At 54.8% G+C, this 17,388-nt stretch overlaps 2 protein-coding genes across 3 annotated transcripts in view; both read left to right on the forward strand.

The window, feature by feature from the left end:
* The window catches only part of SCLY (selenocysteine lyase), a 37,651-nt gene extending 22,586 nt beyond the window's left edge, over window positions 1-15,065 (forward strand). For both annotated transcript variants that reach the window (XM_021074966.1, XM_021074967.1), the window contains exons 8-12: window positions 8,142-8,178; window positions 10,846-10,929; window positions 11,275-11,374; window positions 13,221-13,296; window positions 14,086-15,065. In XM_021074966.1, the coding sequence (XP_020930625.1) occupies window positions 8,142-8,178; window positions 10,846-10,929; window positions 11,275-11,374; window positions 13,221-13,296; window positions 14,086-14,239 (451 nt within the window). In that variant the 3' untranslated portion in view covers window positions 14,240-15,065. The remainder of the gene's footprint in view (window positions 1-8,141; window positions 8,179-10,845; window positions 10,930-11,274; window positions 11,375-13,220; window positions 13,297-14,085) is intronic.
* Window positions 15,206-17,388, forward strand: part of ESPNL (espin-like) — a 32,102-nt gene continuing 29,919 nt past the window's right edge. The window contains exon 1 of the mRNA XM_021074968.1: window positions 15,206-16,342. Coding sequence (XP_020930627.1) covers window positions 16,049-16,342 — 294 coding nt within the window. The 5' untranslated portion in view covers window positions 15,206-16,048. The remainder of the gene's footprint in view (window positions 16,343-17,388) is intronic.

Consider the following 17,388-nt stretch of genomic DNA (forward strand, 5'->3'; position numbering starts at 1 on the left):
CTGCTGTTCGTCTGTACGGCAGTGGCTCTTCTGTGTCCTGGAAGCACTGTCATGGCCCAGACGTCATCTCCACTGGGTCAGACGTGGCTGCACCAGTCAACTCTACACCCAGGACTCACAGGTCTGCCGTCTGTTTGGGGTGATTCAAGGCAGAGGAAGGAAATCTCCCTCTTTCAGCCGCTTCAAAGTGCAAGTTCCTTTGGTTCCTTTGCCCCCCACCCCAATGATGAGAGGCCTGGGGAGCCCCTGCTGAGACGTGCTGCCCTCCTCTCAACTGTGGGGTGAGCTGGGCCGTGAAGAAGCCCCCCGGTTTCCTCTATGGTGGCTCCTGTGTCCCTGGGGTGTTCCAACCGGGTCATGAGGTGGGACCAGCACCACATGTGTTGGCAGAAACTTGATAATTAGGGGGAGAGATGGCCGATGGGTGGCGCGTTTCCTGGGGGCTCTTTTGCCTCCTTTATCCCACACTTGGAGCAGAAGAAGCCAGCAGTTCAGAAACACCAATGAAGGCTGACAGAAAGTACCCAGCAAAGCCGGGTCTCTCTGGCTGGTGGACCAGGGAAAGGACAGCCCAGCAAGACAGAGCGCTTAAGGCGATACCTGCTTCCTCCAGCCAGTCGACAGAAAACTGCTGCCACCCCACCCTTGCCACAAGGTCACGTGGGGAGCCGGGTCCTCTGCCCAGAGCCCTCCTGTGTGTCAGGCAGGGCCAAGTGAGGAGCCAGGACTTCTGCCCCCACCACAGTAGTGTACCCCCCCCACAGGGTCAGTGGAGGATGTGGGGGCCCTGGGCTTCCACCCACTCCCATCACTGTCAAGGTCCTTTCTCCCCTTGGGCCTTTCCACAGGCCTAGGAGGACCTGAACGTCTGCCTCCACTCGGCAGTGATGAACAGGCACAGTCCTTCTGCCAGAGCAGGGTCAAAAAGCCAGCTAACACCGAAGCGTTAAGAAACATCCAGACTCACAATAAGCAGATATCCAGGCTTCAGCTGAAAATCGCTCATCGTACTGAGAAACAGAAAAATCTTAAAGAAAAGAGATAATCCGCAGATGCCAATAGTGAGATGACAAAGATGTTAGAATTATCTGACAAGCGATTTTAAGGCACATACAATAAAAATGCTTTCTGTGCAATTATGAACACACCTAAAACAAAAGAAATAGAAAGTATCAGGAAAAAAAGAGGCTGTAGAGAAGAACTAAATGTAAATTTCAGAACTAAAAACTACAACCAAAGTAAAAAGCTCAGTGGATGGAATCGGCAGCAGAATAGGGGCAGCAGAGGAAAGACTCAGTGAACTAAAAGAATAATAGAATAAATCAGTCTGAAAAACAGAGAGGACATAGACTTCAAAAGAACTGCACAGTGCCCCAGGGACCGGTGGGACTGTAACAAAAGATCCATCCTTCATTTCATTGAGGCCCCAAGTGAGAGGAGAAAGAAGGCAGATGAAAAAGAACTTGAAGAAATAATGGCTGGAAACTTCTCATATTTGGCAAGGAAAAAAATCTACAGATTCAAGAAGCTGAACAAAACCAAAACAGGTTAAACCAAAAGAAATCTATCCCCAGACATGAGAAGTAAACTTCCATAAATGAAAGACAAAGAAAAACTCCTGGGAGGTCCCGTCGTGGCACAGTGGTTAACAAATCCGACTAGGAACCATGAGGTTGTGGGTTCAATCCCTGGCCTTGCTCAGTGGGCTAAGGATCTGGTGTTGCCGTGAGCTATGGTGTAGGTCGCAGATGCGGCTTGGATCCCACGTTGCTGTGGCTGTGGCGTAGGCTGGTAGCAACAGCGCTGATTAAAGCCCTAGCCTGGGAACCTCCATGTGCCATGGGAGCGGCCCTAGAAAAGGCAAAAAGACAAAAAAGAAAGAAAGAAAGAAAAAAAGAAAAGAAAAAAAAGAAAAGAAAAAGTCCCAAAAGCACCCAGTAGAGACAAAAAGAACCCAACGCCTTACCTATAGGGAAAAATAATTTGAATGGCTGGGAATTACTCATTAGAAGCCATGGAGGCCAGAGGAAGTAATGCAGTATTTGGCAAAAGTTCAAAGAAAAGAAGTCTCAAGCCAGAATCATACACAGCAGAGATATCTTTCAGGAACTAAGAAGATATCAGGAATCATCAGATGGTAGTTCCTATTGCAGCTCAGCAGGTTAAGAACCTGACATAGTGTCTGTAAGTTTTCGGGTTCAATCCCTGGCCTTGTTCAGTGGGTTGAGGATCTGGCATTGCTGTGAGCTGTGGTGTAGGTCGCAGATGTGGCTTGGATCTGGAGTTGCTGTGGCTGTGGTGTAGGCCAGCAGCTGCAGCTCTGATTTGATCCCTAGCCTGGAAACTTCCATATGTCTTGGGTACAGCCCTAAAAAAGAAAAAAGAAAAAAAGAAAAAAACCCCAAACCCAAACAAACAAAAATTAAAATGGCAGACTTAAGCCCAAACATCAACAATTACATTAAGTGTAAATGGAATAAACACACCAGTCAAAAGGCAGAGATTGGCAGAGTAGACTTTTAAAAACCGACCCAATTATATGCCATCTTCAAATATAGCAGTAGAAGCAATTTGAAAGTAAAGGATGGATACAGCAGAAATTATCACAACATTGTAAACCAACTGTACCTCCATAAAACTTTTAAATAACTGAAAAGAAAAAATAAGCAAAAAAAAAAAAAGGTAAAGGGTGGAAAAAAATGTATCACACAAACAGGGAAGCAGGAATAGCTGTCTAACATTAGACATAGGAGACTCCTGAGCAGAGAAAATTACAGAGGTGGGGTACGTAATGATGACAGAGTCAGTCCACCAAGAAGACACAGCAGTTCTGAATGTGGATGCCCTAAAGAGTAGAGCTGCAAGATGCGTGAGACAAAAACTGATTGAACTGAAAGGAAAAATCAACAAATCCACAGTTCAGATGAAGACGTCACACCCTTCCCTCAACAATAGATAGAACGACTGGACAGAAATTGTCTAGGATAAAGAAGAACTCAGTAGTACCCATCAACCAACAAGATCTCATCAGCATGTTTTAGAAACTCTGCCCAGCAACCGCAAAGTACACATTCTTTTCAGCTGCCATGGAGTATATACTAATATCGACCAAATTCTGTGCCATTAAACTAACCTCAGTACATTAAAGACCTGAGACTGTACAGAGTGTTTTCTTTAACTGCAGTGGAATCAAACTAGACACCAATACCTGGAAAGTCATAGGAAAATCTCCAAACACTTAGAAACCAACAGAATGCTTATAAATAACCCATGGGCCAAGGAGGAAGCCTCAGATACACTGAAGCGAGTGAAAATGAAAATACAACATACCAAAATTTAAGAGACACAGTTAAAGCACTGCAGAGAGGGAAATTTACAGCACTAAATGCGTAAGTTAGAAAAAAAAGAATCGCGAGTGAATCATTTCAGCTTCCACCTGAAGAACCAAAAAAAAAAAAAAAAAAAAAAAAAAAAAAAAAAAAAAATGTAGAGCAAAATAAACCCAAAGCAAACAGAAGGAAGGAAATAACAAAGATGTGACTAGAAATCAATGAAATTAAAAACGAAAGCGACTTTTAAGAAATCAATGAAATGAAGAGCTGGCGCTTTGAAAACAGTGATAAAATTGACAAGTCTCTAGTAAGGCTCACAAAAAGAAACAAATTGCCAATATCAAGAATGAAATAATGTATCACTACAAGTGCTACAGACTCAAAAGGATCCCGGATGCTGCAGACAAACCTCCACTCATGAATGTGGTAACTCCGACGAAGTGTATGTTCCACTTCCCAAAAATTATAAACTACTACGATTCACCTAATATGAGATAGGTCATTTGAATAGTTCTATAACTATTAGGAAATTGATTTTGTAATTTTTTGGTCTTTTTTTTAAGGCCACACCCGTGGCATATGAAAGTTCTTGGCCTAGGGGGCTGAATCGGAGCTGCAGCTACACCACAGCCACAGCAACTCGAGATCTGAGCCACATCTGTGACCTGCACTACAGCTCATGGCAACGCTGGATCCTTAACCCACTGATCAAGACCAGGGATCGAACCTGAATCCTCACGGATACTAGTTGGATTCGTTGCCGCTGAGCCACAATGGGAACGCCCTGATTCTGTCATTTTTAAATTCCTCAAAAAAAGCCTCTAGACCCAGATAGTTTCACAGACTTCTACAAAATATTTAATGAATTAGCACTATTTCTAAGCAGTCTCTTCCAGAAAATAGAAGAGGAAACACGTCCCAATTCATTTTGTGAATTGATAGCAAAATCAAAGGCAAAGACAGTACAAAAAAAGAAAATAAGAGATCAAATATTTCTCGTGAGTTTAGATGCAGAAACCTTTTTTTTTTTTTTGTCTTTTTGTCTTTTTAGGGCCACACCCACTGGCATATGGAGGTTCCCAGGCTAGGGTCTAATCGGAGCTACAGTTGCCAGCCTTTGCCAGAGCCACAGCAACGCGGGATCCGAGCCGCGTCTGCGACCTACACCACAGCTCAGGGCAACGCCGGATCCTTAACCCACTGAGCGAGGCCAGGGATCGAACCCGTAACCTCATGGTTCATAGTCGGATTTGTTTCTGCTGTGCCACGACAGGAACTCCAGATGCAGAAATCTTTAACAAAGTATTATCCGATGGAATCTGGTGCTATGGGTGATATATATATCAACATGAAGTGGACTTCCACGGATACAAGGCTGGTGGATTCAGTGTTTAAACATCCGTATCAATCAGTGTAATCCAGCATATTAAAGAAAGAAGAAAACACTGCCATTTGATGAAAAGCATTCAATAAAACTCGACATTCGTTTGTTAAAAATCCTCACAAAAATATGACTGGAGGAGAACTACTTCAATTTAAAAAGAGCATCTACCAGAAACCTACAGCTAACATCATACTTGTTGGTGAAAAGCCTTCATGTTTTACTCCTGTGATCAGGAACAAGCCCAGGCTGTCCATTCGCACACGCTTATCCAACAGCGCCGACAATTCTAATCAGTGCAGAGCACAAGAAAAGGAAATATAAGGGATATAGATTGGAAAGGAAGAGGAAAAACGTTTCCTATTTATTGATCACGGATTGTGTATGTAGAAAAATCCCAAGGAATAGATAAGAAAACTCCCAGAACTAATAGGTGTGTTCACTGAGATCACAGGATACAAACTAAACGTACAAAATCAATTGCATTTCTGTATGTTGGTAATGAACTTACAGACAGCAAAATTAAAAGTACAATCCTGGAGTTCTCGTTGTGGCTCAGAGGTTAACCAACCCGACTAGGAACCATGAGGTTGCAGGTTCAATCCCTGGCCTCGCTCAGTGGGTTAAGGATCTGGCGTTGCTGTGAGCTGTGGTGTAGGTCGCAGACCCAGCTCGGATCTGGCGTTGCTGTGGCTGTGGTGCAGGCTGGCAGCTACAGCTCCGATGAGACCCCTAGCCTGGGAACCTCCATATGCTGTGGGTGTGGCCCTGAGAAGAAGGAGAAGGAGAAGAAGGGGCAAAAGACATGAATACAATCACTACAGAGGACAGCAACGAAGCACCTGACAATATGTTCCACATTGTCGGCTGTTAGGAAAATACAAATTAAAACCACAAGGAGACACCATCACTCCGCACTTGTCGGAATGGCTGAAATAAAACTAGTGACCCCACCAAATGCTGGCGAAGAAGCAGAGCCACTGGACCCTTCATACGCGGCTGGCGGGGATGTGAGGGGTACGGCTCCTCTAGAAAACAGTTTGACAGTTTCGTTAAAACTAAATATGCCACTGCCATGTGACACAGAAGTGGCCCTGCTGGACGTTTATCCCAGAGAAATGAAGACTTCTGGTCACAAGCAAAAGACCTGCACACGAATATGTTTGACGAAAGGCAGGCGATGCTGCTTTGGGCAGAGTCCTCCAATACATCAAGACAGAACTGTCCTCAGGCTCTCCGGATCCCTGCAGGCATGACCCCTACACAGCCAGTGTCCGATGATGAAACTCTTCCCACACATGCATATTCCAGAACAGTCTCATCCGTAGGTCAAGGCAAACTTCATCCTAGCTTCCAGCTGCTGGACCAACTGTTTGTCCACGTGGTGACGGAACAGGGGAAGGCGGTTGCTGGGAAAAGCCAGGGGTTCTGCCAGAGAGGCTGCGGGCATCTGGGCTCTTTCCCAGCCTGTTCACACAGGCTGCAAACAACCCAGGTGTCCTTTAGGGAAGCAGGGACACATCTGTGCCGTGGAACGCCAGTCACTAGTGAGGAAGAATGAACCACTGATACACACAACAGCCTGGAGGAATCTCCGGGGAGGTGAATTGAAAAAAGCAATCCAGGAGTTCCCTTTGTGGCTCATCGGTTAATGAACTAGGATCCATAAGGATGTGAGTTCGATCCCTGGCCTCACTCAGTGGGTTAAGGATCTGGCATTCCATGAGCTGTGCTGTAGGTTGCAGACACAGCTCAGATCCTGTGTTGCTGTGGCTGTGGTTTAGACCCACAGCTGTAGCTCTGATTCACCTCCTAGCCTGGGAACCTCCATGTGCTGTGGGTGGGGCCCTAAAAAGCCAAAAAAAAAAAAAAAAAAAAAGAAGAAAGAAAAGAAAAGAAAAGAAAAGAACAAGGAAAAAAAAATCCCCTGAAGTTATAAGCTCTGGATTCTGTTTATATGATCTTCTTTTTTTTCCTCACTCACAGCATGTGGAAGTTCCCCAGGCCTGGGACTGAACCTGTGCCACAGCAGCAACTCAAGCCACAGTAGTGAGAATGACAGATAACCCACTGTGCCCCAAGGGAACCTGTATGACATTCACGAGATGGCACAGTTAAAGATGTGGAGAACAGGGTGGCAGTTGCCCGGGACTGGGGGGGAGTGGGGGCTAAGGGCGGGTTGTCAAAGGCCAGCCGTAGGGATCTCGCTGTTGGCGGAGATGCTGAGTCTGGTCAGTGTCAAGGTTGAGATGTTGTCCTGCAGTGTCACTTGGCGGGAACTGGAAAAGGACACACAGGGTGTCTCTGTGTTACATCTTATAATCACACAGGAATCTACAGTCTCTCAAAAGAAAGAGTTTCATTTAAAAAAGGAGAGACAGCATTGGGCATGCCAGAAGCCATACCGGGCAGCTCCGTGGGTGGACGGGGGCGGGAGCAGGGTTTGCATGCCTCTGGGTAGGGGTGGAGAAGGCCGGTGGTGGGGGGGACACAGACCTGACGGAGGGCTGGGCTAGCGCAGGGAGGGCTCCCGGGCTCACACAGGGTCCCAGCTGTGCTACCCTGACCCCGTCTCCAGGCAGTCACAGGTCATAGACCCGGAGGGATGCTTCTGGTCTACCTCGTCAACCTGGAGAAGACCAGGGCGAGGCCCAGAGCTCCTCCTCCTGCTAGGCCACCTCCAGGGGTCCACGCCCGTCTCCAGGGACGGACCTGACAGTAAACTTGTCTGGAAGACCAGTGGGCTCTCCTTCCCTATGATACCTGTGCTGCAAGTTCACTTCCATTGCCATCTATTGGCGAGCAAGCAGTAGCCGCCTCCAAAGGTTTAAGAAAACATGACTTAGCCAAAACGCGAACTTCAGAAAATTAAGTGAAGGTTTTATTTTTTCCTGAAATAGAGTGAAGAGTTGTTTTTCAGTTCGTTAGACCAGTAGATGGGAACCACTGTTCGTCAGGGGTTTTCCTGCCTCCCACACAGACAGAGACGCGTGTGTGCACCCCCCCCCCAAATCTTTAGAAACAGAAAGATGCTGTATTACAGTTGAGAGCATTCAGCTGAAATGTTGGCCGATGGGGAAGGAGTTGCTTGTACCCTCGCCTCGGTTGACGGTGGGACCAAAGAAGTGGGCTCTGGGGCCTACAGTCGGAGCAGGGGTTTCTCCTGGGCAGAAGAAGGGTCCAGGGAGAAGTGTCACTTGGACACCCAACTTGTATTGCCCACAGTGGGCCATGTTGGCCGTACCTGGGGAGGACGAGAAACCTTTGCACAGAGGGTTTGGGGGACCAGCAGCTGCGCTGGAGGCACCCACACGGAACATTTTTAAGCAAAAATGTTGGTTGAACGCCTTTCAGATAGATGGGATTCCTTCCTGGGACACTTGTTCTTTGCTTTGCATGAAAATAGGATTGACTCCTGTCTCTTCCAGGACAGAGAACACCCCGATGATCGCCGGCCTTGGAAAGGTAAAAGCCTTGGTGACCTTGGACGGATGGCACTCTTGCTTTATCCACCAGCACGCAGGGAAAGCGCGGCCGTCCTCCTGCGTTTCTCCCTCCCTCTCACGCTGCTGCCACCCTCATCACACTTCTGCCACCAGACGTGCGGGGTCTCCCCTACCAAGCAATTCTGTGGCACCATCTGGGTATCCTGCAGCACAACTCAATTCTGACGCCATCCACCCAGAGTTAGCCATCAGATCCCACAGGTTAAGGGCTTAGTCCCACAGACGTACCCGCCACGCCCACCAACTTCAGATGCCACTTGAGAGTCTGGGTTGTCGCTCATGCTCCTGACCAACTGGCTCTAAGTCAGAAGGTCCCACAACCCGTCCTTGTGTTTAATGAATAAGCTCCCAGAGCTTAGAAGCATTTTACTTACTAGAGCACTGGTTTATAATGAAAGGATATGACACAGGGTACAGATGCACGTCCCGGAGGAAGAGCTGTGGGAAGGGGCTTCCATGCCCTCTCCAGGCACCACCCTCTCAGCATCCGGGAGCTCTCTGAACCCAGACTTCGGGGGTTTCAGGGAGACTTTGATCAACCGTGAATGCCACTTCCAGCCCCCTGTCCCCGCTCTGGAGAATGGGGAGGGCTGCTGAAAATCCTAAGCTTCTAATCATGGCTGGGTGACCAGCTCCCACCCAGGAACCCACCCAGAGTCACCTCATTAGAAGAAAAGACACTCCTCTCACCCAGGAAGTTCCGAGGGATTTAGGAGTCCCACGTCGGGAGCCAGAGTCTAAGACCAAGTGTTAGAATGAAGGCTGTTCCTGGTGCTCTTGGTACTTAGGAGGTGCCAGGGGTTCAAGAGCTCTGGGCCAGGGAGGAGGGCAGGGACCGGGGTGTGTGTGGTCCATGGCCTGACAGCACTTCCCCGGCGCTGTAATAGGCATCCCGGGCTCTCTGGAGCCTTCGTGATCCCAACAGACAGATCGAGATGAGAAAAACCTCCAGTTTTATTTATCAACCCGGAGAGGTGCTTTTTAAGATCTGTGGAGTGGATGTCACAGGCTTGGCATTTAAAAGGGAAAAGCTCTTTTTTCGAGTCTCTTCTAATATAAGGAACACAGTGGTGTCCCCACCACAGGTTTGCTCCGACCCCCGGGTCCAGTCTCGCCACCTCCCTGAGCCCGGCTGCCCGGCCTACATGACAGGGACACAGCTGCAGTGTCTTGAAGAGATTCCTCTAGAGGACTGGTGGCCGGGGGCTCAGCCGCACCTGGCACCTGCCCTCCGGCTCTGCAGCTGTGACCCTCTTCTTGAGGCTTGGTTGCGTCTTCCTCCAGATCCCCTGACCCTGCTGTAACTGGGGGGACGGGGGTCACACAGTTGTCATCCCCCCTTGTCCAGCCTGGACCCCCTCAGGGCAATCAGGCTCTGGACACACCCCCCGGTCCCTCTTCCCCAGAGGTGTGCCCTCGTCCCACCCGGGCAGCGCCAGGGGCTCTTCAAGGCAAGTCAAGGTTTCCGACCCCTTCCCTGGGTGCCCCCTCTCCTGCGTCTTCTCATTCCTCTACTGGCTGTCCCTCCAGCCATTAACGCGATCCTTCCCCGGTCCTCACTGCTCCCACCTCTTCCCAGAGCAGCCTGCACGCCCCCTCACCCCACCCCACCCTCCTAACATCCGGTCTCCTGCTCCCCTCTCCACCCCCCGTTTTGCCCTGTGACCTCTGGCAGCTGTGGGACCTCTTTTCCCCGCCCCCCCATTGCCAGCCTCTGGGCGCTGTGCCCGCCTCCTATCTGCCTCTCGGTCCTGTCCCCCGGCTCTGCCGCTGGCCTGTGCTCCGGTCTTGGGCTCGACGTCTCAGGGCAGGTCCTGACCTTCTGGGAGACCCATGTCCCCCTTACTTCCTCTGGGCCCACGATGTGTCCTGCTCTCGCTCCCCTGGTGCCTCCTGACACCCAGGTTCTCAGCTGAGACGTCCAGGAGGTGCCCTCGATCCGTCCTTGTCCTTGTCCCCTGCACCTGAGGCAGCAGCCAGTCCTCCTGTCTTTGGTCTCCACAACACATCCAGCACCCGCCTTGCCCACTTGCACTGACTCTAAGCTGTGGGTCCCCCGTCCGTGTGACCCCCTCGGCCATTCTCCACCCGCATCTGGGACGATCGCTAGACACCCCGTCAGCGCACCGCAGCCCGTCTGCAGAATCGACGTGCATTTGCTTGTTTGGGGCTCAGATCCCACCTGTCATGGGGCCTCGGGGCGCTGTCGCCTTGATCACTCTGTTCCAGGAGCAAGCGCGCCTTGCCCTCCTGGGGGCCGGGGGCCTGGATCGCCCCTCCCCACTGTCCAGGTTCCCTTCTGGGTGCTCACCTGATCTTCTGAGGCGTCCCCTCTTCCCTGGCCGCTGGCTGTGGGGTCTCCCGCTCCTGAGGGTGTCGGGAGCCTGATAAACGCCAGCTGAGCACGTGAAGAGGATGCCAGCACTTACCACGGCCGGGTCACCTGGCCCGTCACCTGGGCTCCGTGCACACTGCTTGTGATGTGCCAGGAAACGCGCTGCTTGAGGGGACCATCACCCCGTTTCCAGGAAGAGTCACCTCTGCTACTTAGAGCTGTTCTGCCACCCCCCCCACCCCCGTACCGTAACTGAGGTGCTTTGTCACATGGCGCCTTCCGTGTCCCCAGGCGGCTGAGCTGGTGGCGGAGAACTGCGAGGCTTACGAGGCGCACATGGAAACCGTCCGCGACTACCTGGAGGAGAGGCTGGCGGTGAGTGCCCGGAGCCCGGAGCCCAGGCGGGACCAGGAGCAGGGCGGGGGCTCTGGGGACAGCCCTGGGGGAGACCGCCGCCCCCGAAGGAGGGGCTCCAGACCCAGTGTTGACAGTGGCCGATGGCTGCACGTAGGAGGCCCGGATGATTCCGAAGTTGCTTTTCCCCCCGTGAACCTCGCTCTCCACGGCCAGGCTCCCTAACTGTTGCGGGTGGGCCCTTATCAATCAGATAATCATTTTAGGTGTTGAGGTTGAGATCTTATTTCCCAGGAACGCTGAGGTTCAAACAGCTGGGGCTCAGGGGCTTTGAAGAGGTCACTGAAGGATTTGTTGATTTTCCAGGCGGAATTCGGTAAAAGAATCCATCTGAACAGCCAGTTTCCAGGCACAGAGCGACTGCCCAACACCTGTAACTTCTCCATCCTGGGCCCCCAGCTCCAAGGTGATGACCGCCTCCCGCTCGCCCTGGCGCGGGTGGTGGGGCTGGTGGGCTGGGCTGGGCACGGCGCGTGTCGTCAGGAGGCTGGCCGAGGGCCGAGGGCAGGGTCGCCCTGTCGGGCACTGTCCCGTGGTGCCCAGACTCAGAGCAGCTGCTTCCTTCTCGTCCTGACCTCCCTGACCTGCACGGGGCTGAGGCTCCACACGCAGCGGCGCCCAGCGCACACACAGTCCTGGTCCAGCCAGAAGAATGGAGGGAAGGAGATAAAATTAACTGGATTTTAGACTAGTTGGTCCATCTCTGTCTGCAGTTTTTACAACTATCTTATGAGGGTCAGAGGAAGTAGCGGCAGTCAGCTAAAAATGAGCTTAGGCGTTCCCTTCCTGGCTCAGCAGGAAACGAACCTGACTAGTATCCATGAGGACGCAGGTTCGATCCCTGGCCTCGCTCAGTGGGTTAAGGATCCGGTGTTGCTGTGGCTGTGGCGTAGGCCAGCGGCTACAGCTCCGATTTGACCCCTAGCCAGGGAACCTCCATATGCCACGGGAGCGGCCCTAAAACAACAAAACAAAACAAAACAAAGTAGCTCGGAATTAGACATCCTCAGGTGTCTTTTGTTCCTGCGCTAGCTGCCTCCCCGGCTGCCCATCAGGGTCCCCGTGTCCAGACTCAGGCAGGACTTTGCGGCCCGAGCCTCCGGGGCTTGAGTCCAGGTGTTAAACATCCCGCGTGTCTGATGCCGGAGGGCTCGGGTGAGCCACCCTGCAGCGCAGTTTGACTTCTCAGAAGAGGCCGTCGCTTTGTGGGTCTTTCTGGGTCACCCCGAGAAGCGGGGCCGCTTGTTTGGACGGTGAAGAGAGCCTGGGGCCGTCACCGGGCCAGGCGGAGTGTGCTCTCGCCAGAACGAAGCGCAGGGCAAATTCTCCAGCTCTCCCTGCTGCAGGAAGCGAAATTCCTCTAGAACCTTCTCCCCTTTTTTCTGGGGGCGGACTTTTTTGGTTTTGTTTTGCTCGTGTCCATGGCATGTGGAAGAGCCCAGGACAGAGATCAAACCCACATCAGAGCAGTGACAACGCTGGACCCTTAACCGCTAGGCTACCAGGGAACTCCCAGCCTTTGTGTTCAATGATGCTCATACTAATTTTCGTGAGGCAGGTTCTTGTTTTAATTGAATCAGCAGTCACCTATGTATTTTTTGAAATCTCTGTGCTTGTGAGAGGAGGGAAATGCCTTCTAGCTTAAAGACAGCGTCCAGCGTCTCTACCTTTAGAAAACAGACACGGGAAGTTAAATATTATTACCAGGGAAACAATCAATTTTTTTTTCCTAAAGGCTGCACCTGCAGCATATGGAAGTCCCCAGGCTAGGGGTCAAATCACAGCTGCAGGTGCCGGCCTACACCGCAGCCACAGCGCACCTCAGGATCCGAGCCGCGTCTGCGACCTTCACCACAGCTCACGGCAACGCTGGATCCTTAACTCACTGAGTGAGACCAGGGATCGAACCTGCGTCCCCGTGGATACTGGTTGGGTTCTTAACCCACCGAACCACACTGGAACTCTAAAGCATTATTAAGGAAGGCAGCTAATCAGAATTCTGGGTTTCCTGCCAGGCGGTCATCGGAACAGGATGCTCAAGGCCACTTGTATGAGGCAGCAGCGTGTCTGCTTTTCTGTGGCCAAGGAGAGGCAGCCTTTCCTCTGGACCCTGCTGCCGGTGTCCTGGGATGATCCCGTTAGGTAGCAGGAGGGAGGGAACCTCCAAACGTGCAGCAGAGAAGAGGCAGCCCACGTGGGACGGGGGGGGCCCTGCCTGGGCTCCACTCAGGGGACCGGTGCTGTCTCCTCAGGCCGCTCGGTGCTGGCTCAGTGCAGGACGCTGGTGGCCAGCGTGGGGGCTGCGTGCCACTCGGACCTCGGAGACCGGTGAGTGCACATCCAGGGCACGTCCGTGCCCCAGGAGCTGGGCAGCTGTGCAGCCTGGCGGGGCAGGGACGTGGAGAGTGATGCCCTGTCCCTGACAGGGCAGGGGGCCAGCCCTTGGGAGGGGAGGCGTGGGAGGAGGGGCAAGGCCGGCTGCAGGTGCTCAGCTTATCCTCAAGAACAGATCTGGGGTTCGGATCCCTCCCCCTGCCAGGAGCAGGAGGGGTAATGGGGGCCGGATCAGGTGCAGGCACGAGGGGAGGGTGAGGGGCTTGGGTATGGGGACCGGCCCTGCTGGAGGAAGGGAAGGGGGTTTGGTGTCTGGCTTCGGTGAGTGGGGGAGCCTGCAGGTGGGGGTTGGGGAGCTGGAAAGCGGCCTGGCTCCGGGGAGAGCAGGGGAGGTCGTGATGGGTGACAGGCCTTCATTGGAGGCCAGGGCCCTAGACTGCGTGAGACTGAACACAGTCCCGACTCGGGCAGCTCTCGGCCTGGAGTGTGTGGGAGGCAAGCCCCTCGGCCTCCTGCGTGTGGCTCTGCGGGGTCTCCTCCGAGAAGCAAGCCCACTCAGCGCCTGTGCCCCAGGCCCAGCCTGCGTCTGTCCCCCGGGATGGGGCGGGGGGGTGTCTGTGCTGCGTCTGGCCTCCCAGGCTGGAGAGCAGGGAGACTTTGGGCTGGACCTTAATAATGGGGGGCCGAGGGGTGCGTGGCAAAGGGCAGGGGGAGCTGGCCAAGGGCCCCGGGCCGCGGAAGAGCCCCCGTCTCTGACGGCTGACGGCCTCCTCGCCCCCACAGGCCATCCCCGGTGCTGCTGAGCTTCGGCATTCCCCTCGACGTGGCCAGGAACGCCATCCGGCTCAGCGTGGGCCGCAGCACCACCCGGGCCGAGGTGGACCTTGTGGTGCAGGACCTGAAGCAGGCCGTGGCCCGGCTGGAGGGCCAGGCCTAGTGCCCAGGGCTGTGCCCGAAGGAGTCTTGCTGCTGTACCCCCGCGGGTGGGCTGGGCTCCCTCCCCTCTCAGTGGGGGTGGGCCTGCTGGACACACAGACCCCACTGGTGCTGAGGGGCACAGGTGCAGGTACCCTTGTGGGACTGTCACTGTCACTGCTGCCCGGTGGCACCAGGTGGACTGGAAACCCTTTAGCCCTGCCCACGCTCCCCTGCTGGGCGGGCGCTCAGGACCCTGCCTGGAAGGGGGCATTTTTATTCGCAGGATGGAAGTATTTATAATTGACTGTCACCTGCTGTCATGAAAATAGGAAACCTGAGTTTCGGCTGCGGTGCCGGCCGCCCGCGTGTGTTTGCAGAGGCGGCCCGTCTCTCCGCGCCCTCGGGACCCTCCTCGAGCCCTTTCCAGGGAGCGCGGCCACTTTGGTCACGCCCCCTCCCCACTCGGCATCCTCCGGACCCCGCCTGTCCTGCTGGTCACCTACCGGTCCCTCAGGCCATCGGCCGGGGCGCCTCCCACCCCAGCCCCCAGCCCCCAGGCCCCACCGGCCCTTTCCTTTTGGATGATTCGCTCAGGGTTTCGGCTCCGCCGGGAGGGTCTCGGCGGCCGGTGCCCGTGCGGGGCGGCCCACGGTCCCCCACTCGGCTGTCCTCACACGGGGACTCTGGTCTTCTTCTTCCTCTTCGTGGCGGTCGCGTCTTACGGTGACATTTACATAGGAACGATCTCTTAAGTGAATAGCACTTTGTCGTGTGGTTTTAAGGGCAGAGGACGACAGGGTGACATTGAGGAAACAGCTGCAGGAATTAAATGAACGGACACAAGATTTTACTGCTTGTTCTGGGTGTTTTGTGGTTTTTCTAGCAGGTGCTTCTCCTGCGCCGGCTGTGGGGGCGGGGTTAGATCCACTTCGCTCTGTATGATTCTGCTTTAGCTCAAGAAATTCAGCTTGAGATGGTGTCTAGGGACCCTAGAAAACAGGTCCCTACATGTGGCGTCCTGTAGCCTCGAGGCAGGGGCTGTGGGGCCCTGATTTCCCAGCAAAGAATGATGCATGTCCAGCCCCCCTGAAGAGAACAGTCTGGAAAAAGATGCTTGGCTCTGAACAATGTACCTGGGACCTTGGCTGCAGCCCCAGAGATTCATCTGCAGCCCCAGAGATTTGTCCCTGGGGCTGGAGGGTGGGCTCAGCAGGGGGCCTTGAGACCCTCGTGTCCCCTCAGGGGCCTTCCTGTCCAGGGTCCTGGAGCCCCCAAGGCCTCGGGCCAGCTGAGGCCAGGGTCCAACCTAGATTTCCCGGGGGCAGGTGGGTGACATGGCCATAACAGTTGACTCCAACACACCTGGTACTAAGATCCCCAGAAAGGGCCCCTCTCGGATGGGTCTGCTGCCCCCCACCACACGTGCCGAGAAGGGTCTCCAGGTGGCCTCCCCAGTCTGGTGTGGCCCTCAGGCAGCTCTCCCCAGACTGGAGGAAGCAGAAGCTTACTGCTTTCTGCAAAGGAAGAGGTATGGTGCATGCACAGGACAGCACCCGCTGGCCGGCACCCACCCCTGGCCTGAGCCCCTGAGCCCCTTTCCCTGCACCCTCTGCCCGCCGAAGCTCCAGGCACCACGGGAGTGGTGTGGGCAGGGCTGCAAAGCCCGGTCCCCAAGGCCTGCCCCCCCCACTCCCTGCTGCCGCCTCCCATCTGCCCTGTGCTCTGCTTATCGGGTAACCAGAGCCGGGAGCTCTGTCCACGCCTGAAACAGGAAGCCCAGGCCTGTGCGTGAGCCGCATAGAGCCCGCCGGGTGGCTGGGGCCAGAGGATGGAGGAGCAGCGGGCACTTGTGGCTGCCCAAGACGGGGATCTGGCCACCTTGGAGCAGCTGCTGGAGGCAGGCGCCCTGGGCCCGGGCATCACCGATGCCCTGGGGGCCGGCCTGGTGCACCACGCCGCTCGGGCTGGCCACCTGGCCTGCGTCAAGTTCCTGGTGCAGCGGGCCCAGCTGCCCGGCAACCAGCGGGCCCACAACGGGGCCACACCGGCACACGATGCCGCCGCCACAGGCAGCCTGGCCGAGCTGTGCTGGCTGGTGCGCGACGGGGGCTGCGGTCTGCAGGTGAGCAGGAACGGCTGAGGGGAGCCGATCGGTGTCCAAGGGGATCGGGAGATGCGTGTGAGCCGAGCCAAGTCTGGAGCCGTCCGTCCCCCCTGGGTACCTCGGCCCTGGGCTGCTTCTCCCAAGGAATCACCACGCCAAACACTCGGCACCATCAGTGGTGTCTGCCTCTGCCCCACGCCCAGCCCCAGCCCCCAAACAAAGCCCCGAATGCCACAGGCACCTCCTCGACCACCCTGTATTCCCCGGCACCTGGCACAGGGCAGCCACTCTTGCTCTTTCTCCCCATGCCCCCCCCCCACAGAAGCACGTGGCCTTGCCAGGGGGCGTCTAATGCTCACCAGGCTTGATCCACGTGGCCTGCTTCAAAAGGGCCTAGAAAAGGGTCTGTACATGGAGACGCTCAGTGGGCACGTGGGCTCAGGGGCTGTGGGCACGGGCATAGACCACCGGGGGCCCCAGGGGGTGACAGGACAGCCCTGGCTGTGGGGGGCAGTGGGCCAGAGCCCTGATGCTAAAGAGATGGTCTCTCCAGGGCTCAGTGAAGGTCTGGGGGTGGGGGGGGCATTTCTACCCGGCCCGCCCCCCTCTCCCTGCCTGCCCAGTGCCCTCTGTGTGGGGTAAGGACCGGGAGGATGGTGAGCCAGCTCTGAGGATGTGAGGGCGGCCTCCCTGAGACCAGAGCTGGGTGGGCATCAGGTGATGTGCCCGGTCCCCAGAAAGGGAAGACTCAGCAGTCACAGCCCGAGTGTCCAGCAGCTCAGCCTCCCACCCCCACCCTGAACGGCTCTTCCTACAGCCCTGAGGGCTGGGCAGTGCCACTTCTGTGTTCTGTGCCCGGGAGAATGCTCTGGCCTGCCAGGTGCCCACGGCGGAAATGCACCCACCCCCCAGGCCCCAGCAAGAAGACTTAGGACTTCAGGGGGGGGGGTGCTGGGAAGTGGGGGGCAGAGACCCAGAAGCAGCATCTCTGGACACAAGGCAGGGAAGTGGAAGAGAGCGGGAAGGGCGGTGACCGTGCCCAGAAGTGGGGCTCAGATGCAGCA

This window comes from Sus scrofa, chromosome 15 (assembly GCF_000003025.6).
Source record: "Sus scrofa isolate TJ Tabasco breed Duroc chromosome 15, Sscrofa11.1, whole genome shotgun sequence".
NCBI classification, from domain to species: domain Eukaryota; kingdom Metazoa; phylum Chordata; class Mammalia; order Artiodactyla; family Suidae; genus Sus; species Sus scrofa.